This window comes from Peromyscus maniculatus, chromosome 8 (assembly GCF_049852395.1).
Source record: "Peromyscus maniculatus bairdii isolate BWxNUB_F1_BW_parent chromosome 8, HU_Pman_BW_mat_3.1, whole genome shotgun sequence".
In the NCBI taxonomy this organism is placed as follows: Eukaryota; Metazoa; Chordata; class Mammalia; order Rodentia; family Cricetidae; genus Peromyscus; species Peromyscus maniculatus.
Genome location: NC_134859.1, coordinates 58,571,877 through 58,597,944, shown reverse-complemented (window position 1 = coordinate 58,597,944; position 26,068 = coordinate 58,571,877). Strand labels below are relative to the sequence as shown.

General features: G+C 51.4%; 1 protein-coding gene across 1 annotated transcript in view; it reads left to right on the top strand.

Annotated features, from left to right (window-relative positions):
• Positions 1 to 490: 490 nt before the first annotated feature.
• Spns3 (SPNS lysolipid transporter 3, sphingosine-1-phosphate (putative)) overlaps positions 491 to 26,068 on the top strand; it is a 54,948-nt gene continuing 29,370 nt past the window's right edge. Inside the window, exons 1-8 of the mRNA XM_006992203.3 lie at positions 491 to 978; positions 4,546 to 4,611; positions 9,664 to 9,800; positions 11,104 to 11,255; positions 11,904 to 11,970; positions 13,081 to 13,229; positions 13,766 to 13,918; positions 21,117 to 21,306. Coding sequence (XP_006992265.1) covers positions 603 to 978; positions 4,546 to 4,611; positions 9,664 to 9,800; positions 11,104 to 11,255; positions 11,904 to 11,970; positions 13,081 to 13,229; positions 13,766 to 13,918; positions 21,117 to 21,306 — 1,290 coding nt within the window. The 5' untranslated portion in view covers positions 491 to 602. The remainder of the gene's footprint in view (positions 979 to 4,545; positions 4,612 to 9,663; positions 9,801 to 11,103; positions 11,256 to 11,903; positions 11,971 to 13,080; positions 13,230 to 13,765; positions 13,919 to 21,116; positions 21,307 to 26,068) is intronic.

Genomic DNA, 26,068 nt, shown 5'->3' with positions numbered 1-26,068 from the left:
AGAAGAAGAAGAAGAAGAAGAAGAAGAAGAAGAAGAAGAAGAAGAAGAAGAAGAAGAGTTTGCCCTTCTATATAAAAGCTTAATAAATCCTCCTGCTATTGCATCAATTGGACTGGAGTCTGGGTCTTGGGGCGCCCACTTGAGACCCTAAACTTTGGGGTCCAACACTCCCCTTCCACCACGTGGGCTCTGAGGATCAAACATGTCGGCAGGCTTGGTAGCTTTCACAGGCTGCGACCTCGTGCCAGCCCCTGCTGAGTAGTTTTACATAAGCTGTCTCTATGGCTCCAGCTCCTTCTGTCACCTTGTTCTGTTCTTCTGGGCGGTTTTCTCACCGCCTCGTTTTGTGGTCTCCTGGATAACCCCACCCACCTGTATCTGACCCGGCTCATGGCCCTGCTCACAGTCCATCCCTTGCTTGCATGGGCAGTCCAGTTTGTAGTGAGCAGGGCCTGGGGACACTCCTTTCATTTTCTGTTCCAGAAGCTTCCCTTCCTCACTGCGGCTGCTGCAGCCATAAGTCTAGATGGAGGGGACCACAGAGCTCTCCATTCACCGGTGCAGCAAGGCTAGGAGGCTGAGAGTGATGAAATCCCAGCGGCATGGCTGCAGTGTGCTCAGCAGGGCCCTGTGATAAGATGTCTAACAGTTACAGGGCCGCTGTTTTGAGGTTGGGAGGCTGGGAGCCCACAGGAAGTGACTTGGTGTCGAGCAAGCTTTGCGCAGCACCCGTCCTGACACAGAAGCTGCAGCTGGCACTGCTGGGAATGTCCACAGAGTGCATCGATCCTTGGACAGGAGGGCCACAGGGCCAGGCCCTGAGTCCAGGCGGGCAGTATGGCGCCTTGGCTTCAGGTAGCTGTCTGCCTCCCTCCGCGTCTGCCTCTTGGAGCCTGCCCCGCTGGAGAGCGTACTTGGCTGCTGCTGTTCTCTGCTACATAAACCTTCTGAACTACATGAATTGGTTCATCATCCCAGGTGAGGAGGGAAGGGGTACCCCGACTCTACAAGCCCGTGACTGTGCACCCATGGTGGCCTTCCTCCCAGCACCCTTTCTTCTCTTGGGGCCCATCTCTGATGGTTTCGCCCCCTGGAAGTGGTCTCCAGCCTCTCCTGAATGGTCCCAAGCCAGAATGGGGGCACAATGTGTGTGGGACATAGGAGGTAGATGGCTGGATCTGCGCTCTACAGCAAAGGCCTCAGGTGGAGGATGGAGCTGCAGGCAAGGTTATGGAGGGCAGGACAGCCTGGCCCAGCTCCCGAGTGAGAAGGGCTCTTCCTGGACCGTTTCTGGGGCAGCTGGCTACTGGCCTACCTTGCACAGTTTGCTTTCCTTCTTGTAGGAAACAGGCACAACCTGCTTCTGCGTTCTGTCACTTATGCATCCCTCTGTGACTGGACTCAACTTCCTTTCCTCTTCTAGTCATTCATTCATTCATTAATTCATTCATTCATCAACTCATAGTCAGCCCTTTCTTTAAAAAAATTACTCTAATTTGTGTGCGTATATGAGAGAGAGAGAGAGAGAGAGAGAGAGAGAGAGTGTGTGTGTGTGTGTGTGTGTGTGTGTGTGTGTGTGTGTGTGTGTGTGATGCATGTTCGTAAGAGCTTGTGTGGAGCCGGGCGGTGGTAGCTCACACCTTTAATCCCAGCACTTGGGAGACAGAGCCAGGTGGATCTCTGTGAGTTTGAGGCTAACCTGGTCTACAGAGCGAGATCCAGGACAGGCACCAAAACTACACAGAGAAACCCTGTCTCAAACAAACAAAACAAAACAAAAAAAGAGCTTGTGTGGAGGTCAGAGGACCACTGTGGAGTCAGTGCTCTCCTTCTGCCTTTATGGGAGCTCCAGGGATTAAACTCAGGGGTTCCAAGCTTGTTCAGCAAGTGCCTTCACAAGCTGAGCCATCTTGCCAGCCCTCTTTTGTTTTTTTTTCTGAGGCAGGTCCTCGTGTAGCTGAGGCTAGACTCAAGCTCACTCTGTAGCTGAGGATGATCGTAAGCTACTGACATTCCTGCCTCTGCCTCCTGAGAGCTCGGACTAGGGGCACGCCACCACAGTGTGGTTCTGGGGACTGAAGCCAGGGTTTTCGTGTGTGCTAGGCAAGCACCCTACTAACTGACTGACACCCCTGCTTCTGTCTCCTTTTTGTTTGCTTGCTTTTGAGACAGGGTCTGAAGTAAGACCAGGTTGGTTTTGAATTCACTACGTAGTTGAAAATGATCTTGAACTCCCAATCCTCCTGCCTCTGTCCCCCAAGTGCTGAGATTACAGGTGTGGCACCATGCCCAGTCAACCTTTCCTTCTTTATCATCCACTTGTTTCAGATTGAGCGCTGTGAGCAGGAGCCTCTGGTAGGACTCAGGAGAAACTCAGATGTGTGGCTCCTACTGCAGAGACAACTGTCTTAAGGGGCACAGAAAGGAGCTTACCAATAACAACCATGCAAGGCGGGTGTGTGTGTGTGTGTGTGTGTGTGTGTGTGTGTGTGTGTGTGCGCGCAGATGAGGGGACTCAGGCCAGGCCGGGAAGTCTACTCGAGTAACTGCAGCTGCTGGCCATGCCCAAAGCCAGGATGTTGAGCATCACTCATGTGTTTAGAGTAGCCAGGAACCTCTGTGGAATGAATGGGCGTCTGGGGCTGCGGACATTACCCGAGCAGGACTGTGTCTTTGAGGAGCTCAGAGGGACACAGAACATGTGCCCAGCTTGGTCTGATGTGAGACAGAGGGGGGTGAGTGCCAGCGGAGCAGTCCTGAGGATGCATGACTACAGAACTCACACACAGGGACGGGTTGGCCTGGGCCTTGGGGACCGAGATGACTGGAAGGGACCACAGAGATGTGCATCAAGGCAGGTGAGTGTAGCGATCAGAAACAGCAAGAGGGAGAGGAAGCAGGAAGTAACCCCCAGAGGGTGTTTGGTACAAGATCACAGGCTTTTGGAATGCCAGCCTGGAAACTTGTGCTTTCTAGTCCAGGCAATGGGGAACCATGGGAGAGAACCTTAAGTGGAAGAATATAATGGGATTTGGGTCCTTGAAAGATGCAGGATGAGCTGGAGGGGGGAAGGTCAGTTCAGGGGCTATCAAAGGGGATCAGGCTGGAGGTGAGGAGGCCAGAATCTTAGTATGGGCCGAGAGGCTTGGAGGAATGGGAGGGTGAGAGACACAGGGTTGCTGGGAAGTGTCAGTGTGCAGCCTTTTGAACCTTAGCCAGAACTGTAGCACGTTCTCTCTGCCCTGGGGGCACCCAGTGGGGCTATCAGACCCTAAGATCTACCTGCCTGGTCGCTTCCCCCTTGGGACTTCCGGTGGGCTGTGGTCACAGTGGGGAAGAGTTGGAGAAGTGAAACCGTGTGGGGGCTCTTAGGGACTGCTGGGGTCAGGCAGTGGTAGAGCAGCTAAGATTCTCCTGTGAAAACAGCACTTAGGAAGACCAGGGTGGTAGAGACCGGGAGAAGAGCTGGCTTCACCCTTGTCCTTGAGCTACCCACAAGGTTGAGGAGATCACAGGAGACCCAAGGGGACTCTCCTAAAAATGGAAAGGAGTGCGCTCAGAGGACTTCTCGGTAGCTATTTTTTTCTTGCTAACTTATGTTGCATATTTTTCTTTCTCTCCAATGATTATGCCATCTGGTGTCATTAAAAGATGAAGAAGGGCTGAGGACATAACTAAGTTGGTAGAGGGTTTGTTTGGCACGAACGAAGCCCTGGGTTCCATCCTCAATACCCCATGAAACCGGTGTGTGGCACACACCTGTAATCCTAGTACTTGGGGTAGAGTCAGGAGGATCAGAAGTTCAAGGTCATCCTTGGCTACATAGAGATTTGAAGGCCAGCTTGGGCTATCTGAGGATTTTTTTCTCAAAATGATAATGATTTTTTAAGGTAAAAAAGATATTCAGATGTGTATGTTCAGCTGTTATGGTGATTGGGTTCAAACTAGATGAATAAATAAACTTTCCTACCTGGTGCCTTCATTCTTCGATCTTCATTCAGTGGCTGCTCGATATCATATCTGAGGGGTAAAGGGTGGGGGTAGGGCTTCTTGTGGGTGGGGCCCCATGTGGGGGACTTTTGTTCCCCTTCTGTGATGCTGGATGGGGGAGCTGCCTCTGTCAGAGTCGCAATCCTCGCTTCTCCCATTCCAGCTGGACAGTCTTGGGCAGGTGGAGTCTGTGTGTCAGGCACAGTGACGGTCCCCCCTCTCTTTTTGAGACAGGGTTTCATGTAGCTTAGGCTGGCTCTGAAGTCTGCTGGCCTCAAACTCCTGATCCTCCTGTCTCCCTCTCCTGACTGTGGCGCTCACAGGTGAGTGCTGCCAGGCCCGACTTGTGTGTATGTGTTTGGGATGGGCATGGTTCTGTCGTCTGCTGCTGTTGCTGTGTGGTTGGACGAATGTGCAGGTAGGTGGAGATGAGGACAGTGGGCCCAGCTGCCATGTCCTGTGCTGTGCTGCTCATCGGTCCCAATCTCAGAGGAGGCAGCCTTGGAGGCCAGCTGGGTGGGTTACTTCCCATTAATGCTGTCCGTCTGTCCCTAGGAGTGTTACTGGATGTCCAGAAGTATTTTCACATCAGTGACAGCCATGCTGGCTTGCTGCAGACAGGTAAGGAACCAGTTCTGGACCCTGGAACAAAGGCTCTTTTGTCCTGGTGTGGTGGGTTCTGTGGCCAGCTCCAGACCCCTAGTCTTCTGCAGGAGAGAGCTGGGGTTTGAACAGGTCCTGGAGCTGGAGTTAGCTGCAGGGTGCCCTGAGGGAGACAGGCTGGGGAAGGTTCCACAGAGAAGCAAGAAATCCCAGTGTGTGCTTTTCTCTCACAGAGCTGAGAAATTTGACTAACAGGACTCATAGACAGTTGGACAGATAGACCTTGATGGGCTCAGAAGGGCCGTGGGCCACAGAGACTCTAGTAACAGCATCAGGGAACAGCCACAGTCCATTCCAAGGGGTTGGTTTATGAGATCATAAAACATAGGTTAACCTTCCATGAAAGCTTGGGTAAGCGACACACACCTATGTGTATGCACACAGGGGCACACATGGTCACAGCACATGACCCCACATGTACACTGTAGCTTCTCTCTGCAGCCTGCCCACCCCCTCCAATTGCCCATTGTCACACTTTCACAGCAGATTCTCAAACTAGATACAGGGATCCCGACTTTTCATGGATGGACCGTGTGAACAGTCCTGAGAGATCTACTTCAGACTGCCTGTCATTTTCTTAACATGATCAGTCTGGAAAAAAAAAAAAAAACAACCTGTGCCCGAGGGTTGGTCCCATTTGTCATTGTCTCCCACCCCTAACCTACTCCTGTACTGTCCGCTGTCTGTCCACTATCTGAAGTGGACAGAAGTACTAAATCAGTATGCTCCTCTCTGTAAAACTCCGGGGTAACAAGCAAAAGTGCTCGCTATGGCTTCTGCAGGGAGGCCTGGGACACAGAGAACTCACTCATAGCGATACTTCTATGGGCAGGTGGATTTCTGTGAGTTCCAGGCCTGCCTAGTCTGCAGAGCAAGTTCCAGGACAGCCAGAGCTGCATAGAGAAACCCTGTCTCAAAAAACAAAAAACAAACAAGAGAGTGGTGACCGGGCGGTGGTGGCGCACGCCTTTAATCCCAGCACTTGAGAGGCAGAGGCCGGGGAATCTCTGTGAGTTCGAGGCCAGCCTGGGCTACCAAGTGAGTTCCAGGACAGCCAAGGCTACACAGAGAAACCCTGTCTCGAAAAATCAGAAAAAAGGAGAAGAAGAAGAAGAAGAAGAAGAAGAAGAAGAAGAAGAAGAAGAAGAAGAAGAAGAAGAAGAAGAAGAAGAAGAAGAAGAAGAAGAAATGTTTCTATGATCTTCTCACCAAGTCACTCACCCCTGGCGAGGAGCCAAGCCTTATCAAGACAGCCCTGTTCGTGACTGTCTGCTGTGTATCTATGAATTCAAGTTCAGAAACGAGATCTTGGTCTCTGGGATAGGTATTAACACACTGCTTTTGATTTCAAAAGGACAAGCCACCAGTTGCCTCACAGTCTAACGTGACTGGGTTAGTCTGGCGAAGCAGGGCTGACTTTCCCACTTGGGTTTCATGGCAGGCCTTTCCCATAAACTGAATGAACTCCATCTGCCCCTTAGAGTGCTTGATGGAAATACTGTTTACAAAAATAAAGCCATCCCTCTATCTTGCAGGACAGCCAGGGCTGTTATACAGAGACCTTGTCTAAAAAACAAACAAACAAACCCACCCCCCCAAAAAAAACCATGGTGTTTGAAGATTCCCTAATACATCTTCCTCTAAATTCAGGTCATCTCCAGATGACTTGGGATAGCTAATACAAATCTATGTAAAACATTGTCCCAGCGTTTCATTCAGGGTCTAGTAAAAAGGAGAAAAACCTGTACAAAGTCAGTGTGGGTGTGATTGCTTTTTGAACTACTCCAAACTTCAGACAAAAGGTTTTATTTATTTTCACTAAATTTTCATTTTCATTTATCTTATTTTCTTTTTGAGACAAGGTTTCATCATGTAGCATTGGCTGCCCTGAAACTCTCTATGTAGAACAGGCTAGTCTAAAACTCAACAGATGTCTTCCTGCCTCTGCCTCCCAAGTGCTGGGATTGTTAGTGTATACCACCATGCCTGCATTTAATTATTTTTAGGTATTTCTAATTACTTTATGTGTGTGTGTGTTCTGCTTGCATGTGTGTATATGTACTATGTGTATGCTTGATGCCTTTGGAAGTCAGAAGAAGGCACTGGAGCCTCTGGAACTGGAGTTACAGATGGTTCTGAGCTGCCTGATGTGAGTACTGGGGAACTGGACTTGGATCTTCTGCAAGAACAAGTGCTCTTAACTCTGATCCGTCTCTCAAAAAATATTTATTTATTTATTTATTCATTTGTTTTGAGATAGGGTCTCATGTAACTCAGGCTGGTCCCGAACCTACTAAGTAGCCAAGAGCGATCTAGAACTCTCGATCCATCTGCTTCTAGTTTCCCAGAGCTGAGACTATAGATATGTGTCCCATGCCTGGCTGCTAAAAATGTTTTAAATGTCAACTGAAATCATAGGAAGGAATAAGTAGTTCTCAACGGAATAAAAACAGCACAGATTTATAATAACACCAGTGAACCAGCACTGCTGACACGTGCTTCGGGAGGCAGAGGCAGGTCGATCTCAATGAGTTGGGGGCCAGCCTGGTCTACAAAGTAGGCTCCCAAGTCAGACAGGGCTGCACAGGGACACTGTCTCGAGCACAAGAAAACAAATAAAACACCATTGAGGGCACTGGGCATGGTGTATACTTGTAATCCCTGGGAAGTGGAGGCACGAAGAAGAATCAGAGTTATCAGCTACCTAGGGAGAGAGAGGCTATCTGGGCCTCGACCCATTTGTTCAGTGAGATACCATTTGTTTTTCTTTAGACAGACAAAAATGAAATTCTAGTTCCTATCAGTTGCTGACAAGAGTTCTAACATGCACTTCTATGCAAGTGTAAACTGATACAGCCTTTTTGGAGCTCTATTTTGGCAGCAGCTATTAAAATTTTAAACGCCATCTACACCGGAGATCACTCTCTGTGGAGTATTAGGTTGAACCATATTAAATTGCTGGTTTTATAGGTCAAAAGCGGCCTAATTTCCACAATTGCATATTGCTTAACCTAATACTACAGCAGGCCATGGGAGAGTGGGAGGGACTGGGACCTGAGCTGGGCATTCACTGGGCTCAGGAAATGTCAATCATCTATGATCAGAGAATAGAATCCCAGGTTTTAGACAGAGCCCTAAGTCTTGGCCCTTTGATGGTGGATAGGTGAAGGAGGAGGGTTTTTTTAGGACTCCATTGTCTACCTGCTAGCTCTCCCGACCTGGAGGCCAGGACTCAGCATCCTGCAAGGGAGGAGGAGATTTTATTTTAGACACAGACGTCATGAGTGAGTTTATCCATGTGCTATACAGCTGGGCAAACCCAAAGCCAGGTCTCTGTTCTCATAGAAGAGCAAACACAGCACTAATAACTGCTTTGTTGAGTTTTAGTTTTTAAAAATATTGTTATAGGCTGGGACAATGACTCATCAGTTAAGAGCGCTAGTTGGGCTGGGCGGTGGTGGCGCACGCCTTTAATCCCAGCACTCGGAGGCAAAGGCAGGCGGATCTCTGTGAGTTCAAAGACAGCCTGGTCTACAGAGCGAGTTCCAGGAAGTCAGGGCTACACAGAGAAAGCCTGTCTCGAAAAAACAAACCAACCAAACAAAAAAGAGCACCGGTTGCCCTTCCAGAGGACACAGGTTGGATCCCCAGCAAGGGTAACTCACAGCCACCTATCTGTAACTTCAGTTACAGAGGATCCCATACCCTCTATGCCTCTGAGGGCCCTGCATTCATGAAGTGTACACACACACACACACACACACACACACACACACACACACATACACACACACACACATATATATGCAGGCAAAACACCCATAAACACAAAACAATAAAAGTTTTAAAAAATTAAAAGGAACATTTTTATTACATTTAGTGTGTGTGCCTGTGTGTGCTCTCGTGCGCACGCATGCGTGTGTGTGTGTGTGTGTGTGTGTGTGTGTGTGTGTGTGTGTGTGTGTGTGTGAAGGTCACAATGTGAGTGTGAGGTCAGAGAACAATTTGTAGGAGTAGATTTTATTCCTGGAGATCAACTTCACGTCTTCGGGCTCGGTGGCAGGACTTTTACTCATGGAGGCATCTCAGCTGGCTCCTTGTTTTTGTGTTTCTGAGACAAGGTCTTGCTGTGTAACCTAGGTTGCCCTTGAACCTCCGGTTCTTTTGTCTCAGCCTCCCGAGTGCTGGAATTACAAGCAAGCACCATGCCTGGCTTGATGGAGATGTAGCTGGAGATGTGGTTCACTGGGTAGGTGCTTGTGCAGGATGCACAAAGCCCTGGGTTCCAACGCACTGCATAAAAGTGGGATGTGGTGACATACAACCTATAGCACCAGCAGTCAGGAGGTAGAGATGGGAGGATCAGAAGCTCAAGGTTATCCTTGGCTACATAGCAAGTTCAAGGCCGGCCTAAGATACCTGAGACCCTGGTTTAGTCATAGGTGTAGGTGTGGAGAATAGTGCATGTTCTGAGGCACACCAGCTCTTCCCCTAGCCTCGGGCATCATCACTGGTTTGTATCCATGTGCTTTAGACCAGGTCCTTCCTCTGCTGGTCCAAAGAACTGGCCTCCCTTTCCTCTTGCCAGCAGCAGGTGTGTGAGTGACAGATCAGATCCGTTCCTACACCTACGCTCACAGAAGCCATGCATTCTTGCAAATCCAGAATGCTAGCATCCACTCTGTGCTGGTGGCTCTACATTCCTTTTATGCTGCCTGAAGGAAAGGGTCAGCTTCCCAAGACTGGGGTGATGCTCAGAGGCTACACAGTAACATAAATCAGAGTTGAGATTTGGTCCACGCTCAGTGTCTTACACTCTGGGCTGTGGGTTGTATAAGGGACCGGGAATGGAAAGCTCAACTTTTTATCTCTTCCTTCTCTTGCTCTGGGCCCGCTGCCAAGGTGCCAGCTTGTGGCATCTGTGCCAGGCCCCTTCCCTGGGCCAGCAAGGGCTGTATGCCCAGCCACCCTCTTGGAAGATCCAGGTTGCTTCTTGTGTGTCTCTTCCAGTCTTCATCGGCTGCCTGCTGGTGTCTGCGCCTGTGTTTGGCTATCTGGGTGACCGCCACAGCCGCAAAGCCACACTGAGCTTTGGGATCCTGCTGTGGTCAGGGGCTGGCCTCTCCAGCTCCTTCATCTCCTACCAGGTAGGGCCCCACATCCCTGCCCAATCCCCGGGACCTTCCCCATCTGCTTTCTCCCTGATCCAGTTGCCTCAGAGTTCCCTTCTGGCCCAAGCCAGTTCAGGGACTGTACCGCCAGGACCAGGAGGGGAGCTGTGGTACAGCCTCTAAGCCTGAGTAGGGAGGCTGTTAGATAAGTTTTGTTGTTGTTTTTGTTTTTATTTTTTATTTATTTATTTTTTTTGTTTTTCGAGGCAGGGTTTCTCTGTGTAGTTTTGGTGCCTGTCCTGGATCTCGCTCTGTAGACCAGGCTGGCCTTGAACTCACAGAGATCGGCCTGCTTCTGCGTCCAGAGTGCTGGGATTAAAGGCATACACTACTAAGCCCCACTGTTGTTTTTGAAACAGTGTCTCACTCTATAGCTCCGGGTGCATTGGACTCTTCATGTAGAAGAGGCTGGTCTTGAACTCTCAGAAATCTGCCTGTCTCTGCCTCCCAAGTGCCGAAATCAAAGGCATGTACCACCATGTCCACCTGGCCCATTAGATTTTTTTTTCTTTCTTTTTCTAAAATTTTTAAAAGCTTATTTAACTTTATTTTATGTGCATTTGTGTGAAGGTGTCCAATCTCCTGGAACTGGAGTTACAGACAGCTGTGAGCTGCCATGTGGGTGCTGGGAACTGAACCTGGGTCCTCTATGAAGAGCAGCCAGTGCTCTTAACCGCTGAGCCACCTCTCCAGCCCCCTTTTAATGGTTTTTTGAGATACGGTTTCTCTGTGTTTTGTTTTTCTTCTTGCTTTTATTTTTTCAGGATAGGATCTCTCACTATACAGCGATGGCTGTCTTATAACTCGATCTGTAGCCAGGCTGGCCTGGAACTCACAGAAATCCACCTGCCTCTGCCTCCCAAGTGCTTGGGACTAGAGATGTGTGTGCCACCACACCTGGCCTGGCCCGTTAGACTTTCTTAACAGGAGGCTTCTTTGCCCTCCATTTCACTTCCCTTTTTGGTGGGCTCTGCAGGGGTTGGGGGAGGTTGGTGTAATAGGTCCTGTCTTGGGAAATTGCCCTGGCTAGCAGAGAGCCAGAGGAAGGGTTTCCCCTCTGTTCTGAGCACGCAGTGGCTATAAGCACCCATGTAGGCCCACCCATGTGATTTTGGGAACGTGGAGTTGGGGCGGAGGGATACCTGCCGCCCTGGTTCCCACCTCCTTCCCTATGGGCCTTTGTCATGAGGTCCCTTGCGGCCCCCCTGTCACATCCTCTGGCCCCTGGTCCCATGGGAAATTTCTGGACCTCACCGTGGTCTTGTGCCGGCTTATCCAGTATTCCTGGCTCTTCTTCCTGTCCCGGGGGGTCGTGGGCACTGGCGCCGCAAGCTACTCCACCATTGCACCCACCGTCCTGGGTGACCTCTTCGTGAAGGACCAGCGGACCTGTGCGTTGGCTGTCTTCTACATCTTCATCCCTGTTGGAAGGTTGGTATCGTTCCTGGATCCACCTCCCCGAAGGTAAACCGAGGCTGAAGGACTCAGAACAGGGGCTACATTGTGGGTAGGAGAGATCAACCCATGAGTGCATCATTCCTTCCCCATCGCTGCAGGATCTCTCTCTCTCTCTCTCTCTCTCTCTCTCTCTCTCTCTCTCTCTCTCTCTCTCTCTCTCTCTCTCTCCTTGGCTGTAAATGGGGACAATGCTGCCTCTCTGTGGGCTGGGGGGAGGTTAGCAATGATAAGTACGCTCCTAGAAGGAGTGAGAAGAGGCAGTGTGGCCCACTGGAGAGGGCAGCCCTGGGAGACCAGTGAGGAAGTGTAGGGAGGCTCCTGAGCTCTGACCCTCATTTCCTGAACCTGCCTGACTCCAGCAGGGCTGGGCTTTGGGAACTAGGGGTGGGGTTGGTGGTGGGGTATGCAGCTCCTTATATGGAAGGACTGTTACAGGGCCTGGGCTAGGAGCCAGAGGTCACCAGGGGTCCGACCAAGGGCGGCGTAAAACTGGGCCTTTCTCAGGGAATGGGCGCTGAGGCTCCTCCCTGGGCAGGGGAGCCAGGTCCCTGCAGTCAGGCTGGCCGTGGGCCCTGCCTTCCACGCTCACGGCCATCTATCTCTCTCACCCCACTGTTGCAGTGGTCTGGGCTACGTGCTGGGGTCAGTTGTGGCGGAGCTGACGGGGAACTGGCGTTGGGCCCTCCGAGTGAGTTCCACTTCCTTTTTGTGCCTCTGCTTTACCCCCCTGGGCCGGCTGGGACTTTCCAGTCTTCTGTGGCCTTAGCCACTTGGCATAGGTACCTGGCGCCATGGGGGGTGCTGGATGCTGGTGATTGGGGCCCCATGGGGAACATGGGCTGTGGAAATTGTGACCCTGGGGTCAAATCCCAGCGGCTTAGTTTGCTAGCCGTGTGGCCTCAGGCAAATTGCCTTCTTGTTTGGGGCCTCAACCTCCCTTGCTATAAAAGTTAAGGCTACCTATGGATTCTTTGGGCAAGGACTGGAAAGTGTCTGAGCCTGACACAGAGCACTCCTAAGGATTGTCATCTGTGGTGACTTGGTGGTAGAGTCAGGACAACTGAGAACATACCTGGGAAGCTCTGTTGGTCTGTGGCTCTCATTAGAATAGGGATATGGCTGGGCAGTGGGGGTGAATGCTCTTAATCCCAGCATTCGGGAGGCAGGTGGATCTCTAAGTTCGAGGCCAGCCTAAAAAAAGAACAGGGATAGACCACTCAGAAGAGGAAGACACTGGGTGGCAGAGGGGGCCGGAGCTTGGTCCTGCATGCAGATCTCTGCTGAACGAACTGTCGTGGAAGGCAGAGACAGAAGTCTGGGACAGAAGAAGGCTTCAAGGAAGCTGGCCTGACTTGCCTTGAATGAGAGCCTTCTCTGGTCTGCACTGTCTGAAGCTGCCCCAGGCTAGATAGTGAGATTCATGTCCTGTGGGCAGGGGTGCCAGGAGAGGATGGCGGGGTGGGACTGGTGTGGCAGACGGAAGCATGATCCGGGAAAAGGCCTTGTGAGTACTCAGCGGCCTGAGTTCCCATTTTCAACTATCTCAGGCTCCCTGGTGCCAGTAGAGGAGAATTTGTACTGAGCAGGCAGGCATTAATTGGGTGCCAAGGAAACCTCCCTGGCGAGGGAGTCTACATTATCCCTATCAGGGTGAAGACAGGTGTTATGGCCAGCTCTCTGTGTAGCCAGCACCGGGCACCCAAGGCTAGACCAGAGCTCAGACCCTGCAGCCGGCCCTCTCCTGTCTCCTAGGCTGCGGGAGCATTTGGCCCTGAGCTCCCTGTTCCCCCTTCCCTAGATCATGCCCTGCTTGGATGCTGTGGCCTTAGTTCTGCTCATCCTGCTGGTTCCAGACCTACCCCGAGGAGCAGCTGAGAAAGAGGAAGAAGTGGCTGTGGGGCCTCCGAGGAGCAGCTGGTGTGAGGATGTCAGATACTTGGGGAGAAAGTAAGTGTCCCTGCTCCCTCGCGAGTCTCAGGAAACCCCTCTGTCTGGCCCAACAACTCCACCCTCTGTCTCTCCGCCTCTAGGGTTGCCTCCGTGTTCACGGCCTTCCTCCTCCGAGTTCCACTCTTAGTGAGATGCCCCTCTGTGACTTGGTCCCCTCTGCATGTGGCCGAAGTGGGGGGCTGAGAGTGGGGCTGGCTGTATGAGCTCTGGCCTTGCACTGGGTTCGTTTATGCGGTGGACATAATTTTTCCAGCCCCCACCCGCTTCCCCAGGCTGCTGGAAGGATGCTGTGAGTCTGTTGTCCACCTCTTCAACCCGCATGGGAGCAACATTGGCCCTTGTGTCAGGGTTTCGAAGGGAAGCCGGGCAAGCTCTCCTCGCTGTAGTCCCGGGCCTCACGAATCACGGCAGCGTGGAAGCATGAGGGTGGCTGAGAACATCAAGGAGGCTGGATCCTGCATGCCTGGGGCAGTGGTCAGGCCCTTTCAGTCCTGGCCCTGTCTTGGCTTCAGCCAGGACACTTTCTCTTGCAGCTGGAGTTTCATGTTTTCAACCCTGGGGGTCACAGCCATAGCTTTTGTGACTGGAGCGCTGGGCTTCTGGGCACCCAAGTTTTTGTTCGAAGCTCGCGTGGTCCACGGCCTACAGCTTCCCTGCTTCCAGGAGCAGTGTGGCAGCCAGGACAGGTGAGGAGGGGCTTGAGGGCACTGGCTTGGCTCATGGCCCTGTGAAGATGGCTGATCTTTGGACCCGTGGGCAGGTCAGGGTTCCCACTCTGATGAGGCTGCCATTGCATGTGTACAGACCTCTCTGTTGGCTTTGGTGGGTACTGGAATCCCTGTCTTCCTACTCTCGTGGCTATTGTGGGGGTTCCGAAGACACCAGAGGGGGAGGGCTGTGAGGCTTCTGTGGGGCTCCAGGAGATGATGGGAATAGTAGGTGATCACCCTTTGTCCTTCAGAGGGGCCCCGAGTGTCTTCTGTGAGGTCACCCCATTTTACAGATTGCAAAATAAGGCACTGGGAAAGATGCGCCATGAGTCTGGCTTAGGGACGTCAAGAATGTGCTCTTTCCTTCTTTGTCCCATCAGTGAGTCTGGACACCCAGGAGAGTTTGAAGGTGTCACTTCATTTTCTGCCTGGCCGGCCCTCTGGCTCTGCTGGGCTCCTCTACTGTCCCTGCCACCTCTTGCCATATTCTCCAAAGACTCCAGTGACCTCCCGATGGGAGTCAAGAACATCTCCTAGGCCTACCTCCCTCGTCTCCCCTCCTCTTTGATACCCCTAACTCCTTGCCCCCACCCCGGGTGGCATGCTCTCTCACCTGTATCTTTTTCCATCTTTGATTTCTTGGGCTTTTATATTAAGTTAAATTAAATTTTATGTATATGGGTGTTTTGCCAGCATGTATGTCTATGCGCCACATGCATGCAGTGCCTGAGGGGGCCAGAAGAGGGCGTCAGATCCCCAGAACCAGAGTTACAGAGGGTAGTGAGCTGCCATGTGGGTGCTGGGAATCAAATCTGGTCCTCTGGGAGTGCAGCTGGTGCTCTAGGGTGCTCTAACCACTGAGCATCCCTCCAGCCTGTCCTTGAACTTCTAAAGCCCCACCCTCCCCTCTGCTGGTCACACCAACACCTGCATCCTCTTCTCCAGCCCCCTTTGCCTGCCTCAGTTTTGCGGCCTGATGCCCAGAGGGAGCTTGTGTGGTTTCCAGAATGTCTGTGCTTCTGCCCATAGTTGCCTTCCCTTTTCTCATCATTATGTATTAAACTCATTTATTTTGCAGTTCTGGGGATTGAACCCAAGGCCTTGCACATTGTAAGCAAGTGTTCTTTGGGGTGAATGCTAGGCAAATGCTCCACTGATGAGCCACACCCGCCCAGCCTCTCACTGCCAGATTTTAGTGAAGGACTCTATCGGTGAGCCACACCCTCCAGCTCTAAATGTTTGTGTCAGGCCTTATGCCAACTGTTTTACATAAAGAACCTGCAGAGGAAGGTGTCTATGCTGTCTCGGAATTTCAGATGAGACGGAAGGTCACACAGATTAAGTGACTCGTCTAAGGTCACACAGCTAACAAGCAGTAGCCAGGATTTGAACCTATCTAACCCCGAAGCTGCTGTTCCGAAGCCCCAGGTCCTGTTGCCATTGGAGACCGTCTGGTGCTGTCAATAACTTACGGGTTGCTTCACCAACCGGCAGAGCTTTCTGGCGTACAGGAAAAATCTTGTGAACAAACACAGAGAGGTGGTGCAGTCTGCCTCTGCTCCCCTGTGGGATTGTCCTCGCTGGAGGCAAAGACAGCTTCCTAAACAGCCCCCAAAGAGGACTCCATCCCTCCTCAGGTATTGATACTTGCTTAGAGAAGCCATTGTCTTTGCCCAGCTCCCATTCCCTGGCCCCCTCACACCATCTGTGTGAAAACTGGCGGGCATATCGGTGTCTTGTGCTTGATGAGATAAATGATCACACACTTAATGATCTAAAACCACAGAAGTGTGGGCTGGGACTGGGGCTGTGACTTGGGTGGTAGAGTGTGCTTTCCTAGAGTGCACGAGGCCCTGAATTGGATCCTAGAATTGCACAAGCCCAGAACAGTGGCCCACACCTTTAATCTTAGCACGAGGGAGGAGGAGGAGGAGGAGGAGGAGGAGGCAAGAGGACCCAGAAGTTCAAGGGTGGAGCCTGCAAGATGGCTCAGTGGGTAAAGGCACTTACCATCGAGACAGATGACCTGACTTTTGATCCCTGGAAATCTACATGGTGGGAGGGGAGAGCCATCTCCCCCTGACCTCCACTTGTGTGCTATGTCACCTCATACATGCACACACACATGCATACACACATAAATACATACATACATGCTCATGATATACATAAGATTCAAGGTCATCCTCAGCTACATAGTATGAGGCTAGCCTGGTAGCCTGAGCCACATGAGAATCTAACCTACCCACCCACCCCCCCAAAAAAAAAAAAAGAAAAAAAAGAGAGAAAAAAAGAGAGAAAAAGAAAGAAAAAAAGCAAAAAGGACATGCCCTGGGTTCCAGCCCCAGTACTAAAAAATAAAATAAAAAGTCCAGTTAAAAAAAAGCAGAAATTAGTTTTGTCATGATTTTGGAGGCTGGTACTTCCAGTGCACCCAAATCAAGGTGTCTGCGGGGTCGTGTTCCCTCGGAGCTCTGTGGAGCCTTTGCCTCTCCTAGGTCCTTGTAGCCGGTAGCATTCCTTAGCCACATCTCTCTAACCTCTGCTTTCAAAGTCACATGACACGATCCTTTTCTTTCTGGGCTGGAGGTTCCCAGTGAGCACAGACGTGACTATGGTCAGGGCTTACCTGACTAAGGGAGGGTGGTCATTCCAGGCAATATCAACATCCTTAATATCTGCAAAGGGTGGTTTTTGCTAGAGGTTCCAGAGATTGCAATACCTTGTGAGTTCAGCTACGGTTTTAGCCTATGGAAGAGTAGTAGAAAGTCCTCGTGTTGGGGCTGCTACAACCCCCTTGGTTAGGGTCAGCCCCAGATGCGTGTGAGGGAGAGGCAGTGCCCTAGCTTGCTTTCCATTGCTGTGGTAAACACCATGACCAACTTGGAGGAAGAAAGTGTTTATTTCATCTTCCACTTCCAAGTCACAGCCCATCATTGAATGAGGTCAGGGCAGGAATGCAAGCAGGAATCGGGAGGCAGGAACTGAAACAGAACCATGGAGGAATACTGTTTACTGGCTTGCTCTCCATGACTCACTCAGCTTGCTTTTTTGTACAGCCCAGGATCACCTGCTGGGGTGTCCTTCCCTAGCAATCCTTAGTCAAGAAAATGCCAGAGGCTGGAGAGATGGCTCAGTGTTTTTAAGAATACTTGCTTACTCTTGCATAGAATCTGGGCTTGGTTCCCAGCACCTACATGACAGCTCACAACTGTCTTTAACTCCTGTCTCAGGGGATCCAGCGCCCTCTTCTGGCCTCTATGGTTACTAGTGCACATACATAAACACAAGAGTACACACATATACACATATAAATTAATAAATAAGCCAGGAGTGGTGGTGCATGCCTTTAATCCCAGCACTTGGAAGACAAATCTGTGTGAGTTTGAGGCCAGCTTGGTCTACATAGTGAGTTCTAGGACAGCAAGAACTACATAGTGAGACCCTGTCTCAAAAAACCCCAAGTAAACAAACAAACAAACAAATAAATAAATAAATAAACAAATAAATAAATATTTCAATTAAAAAGAAGAGACAGGCATAGTGGTACATGCCTTTAATCCTAACACACGGAAGGCAGAGGCAGGTGGATCTCTGTGAGTAGTTTGAGGTCAGCCTGGTCTACATAGTGAGTTCTAGGACGGCCAGAGCCACACAGCAAGACCCTGTCTTGGAAAAAAGAATGAAAGAAAATGCCCCGCAGACTTGACCATCTGATTGAGGTATCTTCCCAGTCGAGGTTCCTGAAAGTTGTCCTCTGACCTCCACTTGCACTTCGGACTCTAGTTTGTATCAAGTTGACTAAAAAAGCTGCACAGGCGGGGAGCTTCCTGTGCAGCCCCAGGAGAACCTCCAACCCTGGAGCAGAAGTGGCCCAGAGGAAGGCGCTGCATGGCAGGTAGAGTCCTGTCTCTGGCTGCAAGTGGAGTCTGGAGAGCGAGAGGAGAGTGGTGTAGAGCTTACAGGACCCTCTTGGGATCTTGTGTTGGGGGGTGGTGCTCGAAGGTCTTAGGGGTTGAGGCGTATTTTCTGCTGGCATCAGAGCCAATGAGGGAAATCACTATGGTGCCCATTTGATTACTCAACCCAAGTCTCTCAAAGATCTTGAGAGCCCACTATGGCTGGCTCAGAGGGAGACTCAGAGATGAATACCACTAACTCAGGATCTGACTAGTAGCTAGCACCTGGCTCAGGAGGTTTGTCAGGACCATCACATGAGGCTGGGACATGCAGGCTTCTGCTTGGTGGGAGAGGGCTCCGAGGCTCTGGGCCTGCCCTTGAAAGGCTGTGTCAGACAACCTCAGGCAAGTTCCTGGCTGCTATGGTTTCCACGTCCCCTGCTGTATAGGGAGGGTACATTCGTTAGTTCTCAGCCTGTGGCATAGACAGTTCACAGAGGCTGGTGGGATTCACTTGCGCTTGGTTCGCTGATGTCCAGTTTTGCATGGCTACATCCTTTTCAAAATTAATTTACTTAGAATAATTGTTACAAGGGCTGGAGAGGTGGTTCAGTGGTCAAAGTACTGGATGTTACTCCAGAGGACCTGAGTTTGATCCCCAACATCCATATGGTAGCTCACAACTGTCTGTAACTCCAGTACCAGGGGCTCCGACACCCTTTCTGGCCTCCGTTGGCACAGACATATACCGAGACAAAACATCCATACACAGAAAATAAAAATAAAATAAAAATAAACCCTATTTCTCTCTCTCTCTCTCTCTCTCTCTCTCTCTCTCTCTCTCTCTCTCTGTATGTGTGTGTGTGTGTGTGTGTGTGTGTGTGTGTGTGTGTGTGTTGTATTTTCACGTGTGTGGAGGCTAGAGAACAACTTGCTACAGTCATTTCTCTCTTTCCACCACGTGAGTCCTGGGGATCAAACTTAGATTGCTAGGCTTGGCAGCAAGTGCCTTTACCTGCTAGGCCATCTTGCCAGTCCACATGTCACATTCTTTGAGTATGTGTGTGGGGGGGGGGGTGGAGGGGGAGTGTATGTGTGTATGTGGAAGCCAGGAGTTAACCTCAGTGTCACGTCTCAGGAGCTGTCCACCTTGATATCTAGGCTGAGTCGACTGGCCAGAGAGCCTCACTGATCCACCCATCTCTGTCTTCCCAGGCCTAGGATTATGAAGGCATGACGTCATCATGTTTGACATTTACGCTGATGCTGGGGATTGAACTCAGGTCTTTGTGCTTGAGTGGCAAAGCATTTAACTGACTGAGCCATCTTTTTCAGCCCTCGTGAGGGTGAGAGTTGGGCCCTGGCCATCTCACATAAGTCTGCAATTTTTGTGTCTGAGAGGGGACATGGCTGGGGGAGACGGGTGTGTGTTGGGGCCACAGCTCCAGAGAACAGCCAGAGCAAGGTGGAGAGGCTGGCCGGACATCATGAGACTGGTTCAGAGTGCCATTGCTGCAGAGGGAATGAGGGACTGGGAGAGGAGGCTGCACTGGTCAGTAGGGCCTGTCCCATAGGGCCATATGTTGGCCAGGGCCTTGTAGAGAGGATACCGGAGTACCACTGAGGGGCTGGAAGAACCTGCTTAGATTTGCCTGTCAGAGTCCGCACCGGTCACTGTCTCGGTGAGGCCTTGAAACTCCTTTGAAAGGAGCGTGAATGGAGCAGTGGGTGATGGTGTCTGTCTGTGCAGATCCTGTCTCTGTATCTAGCCGCTGTCTGATATCAGCCTTCGCCTTTCTTACTCTTACATCTGCCCATCTGGGAATTCTGGGAGGACATCAAAGAGTTCGTTTGCTTAACAAGTGTGGCTTACGTTCTGGACTCTGTGCTCCCAGCACGGCAGGCAGGAAGGGAACCAAATCTGGTCATTGCTTTTCAGGAATCCACGAGGTATGGATGGTAGCTAGTGCTACAGGGGCCGATGGGACTAAAGCAATCAGCGTGGAAACAGGGGATGGCGTCCCCTGTGAGGGAGCATTTGTGGGAGTCACGTGGATTGAGTGGGAACTTGGAAAGTTTACAATAAAGCAAGCAAGGGAATAAGAAAGCTACTGCGGAGTGTTCCAGATGAAGAAGTGAAAGTATGTGGAAAGTATGAGGAAGAGAAGAGTAGGGCTGAGGCTTGAGGTCCAGGGCGCTAGGACCAGATCTTTGGGTGTTTGAGAGCTGATGGAGGATTTGGACAGAGTGTGGTTAGGAACAAAGTCCCTCATGTCTTAAGAAGCACTTCCTGGGGTTAGAGAGGATGCTCAGGGGTTAGAACACTGGCTGCTCTTGCAGAGGACCTGGGGTTCGGTTCCCAGCACCCACATGGCTCGTCACAACTACCCGGCACTTCAGCTTCAGGGACCCGATGCCCCCTTCTGGCTACTGTTGGTACTACATGCACACATAAATATAAAAATAAAGTCATAGAAGGGGAAGAGGAACAGGAGGAGGAGGAGGAGGAGGAGGAGGAGGAGGAGGAGGAGGAGGAGGAGGAGGAGGAGGAGGAGGAGGAGGTGGCAGCTGCAGTAGCAGCACTTTCTGAGGGCCCGGGTAGAGAGACAGTCTCTGCAAAGCCAGATGGGGTTGAAGTGTATACAAGAATGGGTGGGAAAGGCATGCTGTCGGGGGCTGCTTGGGAGGTAAGCAGAGTCAGGATGCATGCAGATGGATGAGATTCAAGAGGTGACTATGCGGGGATAGTGGCACCCACCTTTGATCCCAGCACTGGGGAGGCAGAGCAGGTGGATCTCTGTGCGCTAGAGACCAGCCTGGTCTACATGGTGAAATCCAGGCCAGCCAAGGCATAACAAGAGACTATCTTAAAAAAAAAAAAAAAAAGAGGAAAAGACCCACAAAAAAGAGACCCCTAAAACCCCACCACCACCACCAAAACAAAACAAACAAAAAAGAGGTGAGTGTGTGCAATGTCCAGACAAGAGCTGTGCACATCATGAGAGTCAGTACATGCCAATCATCTAAGCCTTGAGGATGGGTGGGGCCCTAGAGGGAAGATTTCTGAGCGGGGCCTTTGGAGTGGTGAGACAGAGAAGGTCACTGTGGATGTGCCTGGGTGCAGATTCCTCCAAGGTCCTCAGCTTTCCAGCTGCAGTTCTGGGCTCGCCTCCCACTGCATGGTACCAGGTCATGTAACTGGGTCAGGTAGCCTGACCCCGGAGGCAGGGATAGGATGCAGGTCTGACCAGGTCCTCTCTGCTCTTTCCTACCAGCCTGATTTTTGGGGCACTGACTGTCGCAACTGGCATTATTGGTGTCATCCTGGGGGCGGAGGCCTCAAGAAGGTACAAGAAGGTGAACCCCAGGGCCGAACCCCTCATCTGTGCCTCTAGTCTGTTTGCCACAGCTCCCTGCCTCTACCTGGCGCTCATCTTGGCCTCAAGGACCCTCCTGGCTTCCTATGTAAGTGAGGGCCCCTCTGGGAGTGGGTGGGAATCCCTTGAGGCTACAGGTGCACACTTAGCTGTGTCTTTGTGTTCATTGCGCTGCTCACCCCTTCCAGACTGGAAACTCTAGTGCACAGAGGCTCCCTGAGAGCCGCCCAGCAAAGAGGCAGGACTAGATGTGATCGCAAGCCCCTTTTGGCGCTGGAGTGAGTCCGTCTGGATGACTGGTTGGTAGACTGGGTAGGGCAGGAGTGTTTATCTGACCCAGGGTGTGTTGTGAACCGGGGGAGGCAGAGGGAATGGCTTCCCAAGTCCCAGATGAGAAAGGTTGGTCATGGCTGGTGCAGATCTTGCTTGAAAGACAATTATGGCCAGCACAAGCTTTCCAGATCCTGGTCTCATTCTAGCCCCTCCTGTGTCCCACATTCTGCCTAGGACAGGATATCCTAGGTGTCCTAGACCCTTTGCTTGTGTCTGTTCATGAAGGGCACCGTTTCTCGTGTGTCTGAAATTCTTCTCTTCCTACAGTCATCACTCACCTCCTCCAAAGTGTCCCCAGATTATCAAGCATCCTGTCACAGTTCGCTGTTCCCACCCTCCTACTCATCCCTGTCCTGCTGAGTGGGAAAGGCTTGTTGTTTCTGGGAGGACAGTACCAGCTTCTCCCCTGGGTGTTGGACACAGCGCCCTTGTCCATAGGCAATCAGGTCCACTGAGCTGGCTGAACTCAGTAAATTGGCTGTGGTTTAATGTCCATCTGTCCATCCACTCACCTATGCCCCAGTCCCGGTGACTGTCCTGTTATGGCCAGTCACACTAAAAAGGACTAAGAAGTCTGTTTCCACTTAAACCATAGCTTCAGTTCTGCCTCTGAATAAGGCTGTTATCCAGGCACAGAAAACTGCCCCGGGACGAGGGGACCCATGGTGTGCTCAAGCTCCTTGTCACATTCTCTGTCCTTTGTCACGGATACCAGCCCTCCCCACGATTCTGACCCCTGCAGGCCTGAGCAGGTGAAGGATGGCAGAAAACGGATGAGGGCTACCTGGGGATGAGCTGTTTTCTGTCACTGCCTTCTAAGCAGCAGCTGCCAGGTGCTGGGCTGGGGATACTTTCGTAGTTTGGGAGTGGGCTCTGACCTTTCCTTGAGGTAGATGCGGCCTCTCTAGCAGACACGCCTGGCCTGTAGGCAGTGGTGGTGCACCCTCATGACCCTCCTGATTCCCCCGCATGCTTCCTTCCAACCCACCTGGTCTCTCTCTTGCCCACACTGTACTCTGCTCCCTCTAGTGCTCCACCCTAAGTCCAAGGGGACTCGGGCCCCAGAGACTACACTTCCTGATGCCGCTGCCTAACGTTGGGTTGTTTGGCGAGTACAGAAGAGGTCCTTGAGGTGGCTTAGTCTAGGAGGAGCTGTACTTAGCAGGTATCCTAAGCACTAAGTGCCTAAGGAGGTGGTACTTAGCACGTACCACCGCTGCCTGCCAAGAAAAGGTCTCTTTTGAGAAATGCCATGGGGGTTGGTGAGAAGGCTTAGTGGGTAAAGGAACTTGCTGACAAGTGACCTGAGTTTGATCTTTGGAAACCCCAGGGTAGATGGAGAGAACTGCTCTCTCTGTCTCTGTCTCTCTGACGCTCTCATACACACACTCACACACAAATGTTTAAAAAAAGGAAGAAGGGGCTGGAGAGAAGGTTCAGCAGTTAAGAGCACTCACTATTTGGCCGCATGGTGGTGGTGCTCACCTTTGATCCCAGCACTCAGGAGGCAGAGACAGGCAGATCTCTGTGAGTTCGAGGCCAGCCTGGTCTACAGGACAGGCACCAAAACAACACAGAGAAATCCTGTCTCTGAAAAAATAAATAAATAAAAAAATAAAGTACACCCACTTTATTATTCTTACAAAGGACCTGGGTTCAATTCCCATCACCCATATGGTGGTTCACAACCATCTCTATCTCTACACACAGGGGATTTGGCCTCTTAGGCCACCGGCACACATATGATGTACATACATGCAGACAAAACACCCATACTCATAAAATAAATACATAATTTTTTAAAAAGAAAGGAAAAAAAAATAAACTCCAGGACACACTGGCTGGTAGTCAGCGGGAGATGCTTCCTTTTCTGTCTCCAAGGCCTGAGGGTGCACCTGGGCCCTCTTCAGGGGGTGTCTTAGGGTTTCTAATGCTGTGATGAAGCCCCATGACCACAAACAAACTGGGGAGGAGAGGTTTATTTCACTTAACACTTCCACATCACAGTGGAAGGAAGGAAGGAAGGAAGGAAGGAAGGAAGGAAGGAAGGAAGGAAGGAAGGGAGGAAGGAAGGGAGGGAGGGAGGGAGGGAGGGAGGGAGGGAGGAAGGAAGGAAGGAAGGAAGGACAGGAGGAACTTGGAGGAGAAACCTGGAGGCAGGAGCTGATGCAGAGGCCATGGAGGAGTGCTGCTTTCTGGATTGCTACTTACGGCTTGCTCAGCCTGCTTTCTTTTTTCTTTTCTCTTTTTGGTTTTTCAAGGCGGGGTTTCTCTGTGGAGCCTTGGCCATCCTGGAACTTGCTCTGTAGACTATGCAGGCCTTGAAATCAGAGATTCTCCTGCTTCTGCCTCCCGAGTGCTGGGATAAAGATGTGGGCCACCACTGCCCCGCTGAGCCTGCTTTCTTCTAGAATCCAGGAGCACCAGTCCAGAATTGGCCCCACCCACAATGGGCGGGGCCCTTCCTCAATCAATCACTAATTAAGAGAATGTCCTGCAGTCTTGCCTACAGCCTGATCTTACGGAGGCATTTTCTCAGTTGAGGTTCTCTCCTCTCAGATGACTCTAGCTTATGTCAAGTTGACATAAAACTTAAAACATAAAACAGGGGGATTGCCTCTGAACTTCCTGGAGACTGGAAGAGGTCTGGCACCACCCCTCTCACAGGCTCTTGACCCTGCCGTGGGAAGGTTTTTCTCACCCATCTCACAGACTGGAAAACTGAGGCCCAGAGGAAGCAACAAAGAGTAAGACAGACACATGTTTGCCTCAGGCCTGGGTATGCCATGCCTGTGCCCTTGCCATTCTGTGGGAGAGAAGCAGCTGGGCACCAAAAGATGCTTTCATGCTTACTGTCTAGGTGGGGTGGGGTGGTGGGGACTGTCCCTTCTCCTGGTGAGAGCTGATGGGACTGACAGGAACTAAACTTGCAGGGAGACTGAGGCCCAGGTGGATGGGGCCCTGCCAGAGGCTCTGGCATCCAACTTTGCTCCTGCTAATGTCTTCTTTGGCTCCTGCAGGCTGCTTCCTGGCTATGTTCTGGGGACACAGCTGTCCCCAACCCTGCAGTCTGGCAGGCTTCAGAGCTGCATGTCTTATCTAGGAGTGATACTGCGTCTCAGCTGATCGAGCAGCTGGGAGAGCTCTAACTCTTTTCCAGGCCTGTCCTGGTTGGGAGTGGAGGAACAGGAAGGTGCTCCGAGCAAGGAGGCATCCATCTTCCGGTGCTGGAAGCATCTTGGCTTTTGGGATGTTCTTGTGGGTCGCGTCTCCACGGTCAGATTTCAGCCCTAACTCTCCCCACAGTTCTGTCTGTGCTGCTTCCCTGGGGCCTACTGGAAGTTCTGACCTGAGATGCAGGCTGAGGCTCTACCCTACCAGTCCTCATTCAGGAAGCCCTTACTGCCCCGTCCCTCCGATCCCGCCCATTCCTTCTACCCTGCCCTACGTCAGCCTTACCAGCTTTCCCAGGACTGTCCTGCACCACAGCCACCTCTTGCTGTCCTCATCTTCCTGCTTCCCTGCTGCATCTGTTCAGCCTACGTGGCCAGGGGAGCTTCTGGACGCCATGGACCTTGCCAGCTCTAAAGCCTTGCATAGCTCCCTGGTTCTCCCTGGAAGAAGGTCCAACTCTTCATGCTGGCATTTAAAGCTCCATGTGAACGGCCTTGACAGTCTCGGCGGCCCTTCCCCCTCTGCACTCCTGTTTCAGGACCCTTCCTGATTCCTAGAGCACACCCGATCGTCCCCCTTCCAGTCCACTCACCATCCCTCCTTGTCCATATGTCTAAACCATTCTAGGCCTCCGGGGCAGGGTCAGACAAACACTGGCTCTTCTTGTATTGGTGGCTTGCTCCTCAGTGCTCTCAGCCTTGGGCCAGCTTATTTGATTCTGTCTCTGTCTCTCTCTGTCTCTCTCTGTCTCTCTCTGTCTCTCTCTCTCTCTCTCTCTCTCTCTTTCTCTCTCTCTCTGTGTGTGTGTGTGTGTGTGTGTGTGTATGTGTGTGTGTGTCTTGGCTTTTTGAGACAGGGTTTCTCTGTGTATGCCTGGCTGTCCTGGGACTGGCTTTGTAGACCAGGCTGGCCTTGAACTCAGAGATCTGCCTGTCTCTGCCTCAGGAGTGCTGGGATTAAATGCATGTGTCGCCCCGCCCAGTTTGATTCTGACCTCTCACAGCCCCAGCTAGTGAATTCTAGAAGGGCCCGGGCCTGGTTCCTAGCCTTCTCAGCTCTCCATTCCCAAGTGCAGCATCAGGGCCGTGGGGGTAAGGTGGGAGTCGGTCACTGCTGGCCGAGAGAGCAGTTGGAGGACAAGCTGTTCGTATCTGTTTCCTTATTCAGTCCTGTTAAGTGTTGGTCATTGACTTCCGAGTTCAAATGCTACTTACATTCCAGCTGGGAGAAACAGACTGCAAAAAAAGACAATACATGAGGAGAAGCAGGGCATAGTGGAACAGCCCTGGAATCACAGCATTCAGGAGGCTGAGACAGGAGGAGTTCTAGGCCAGGCTGGGCTA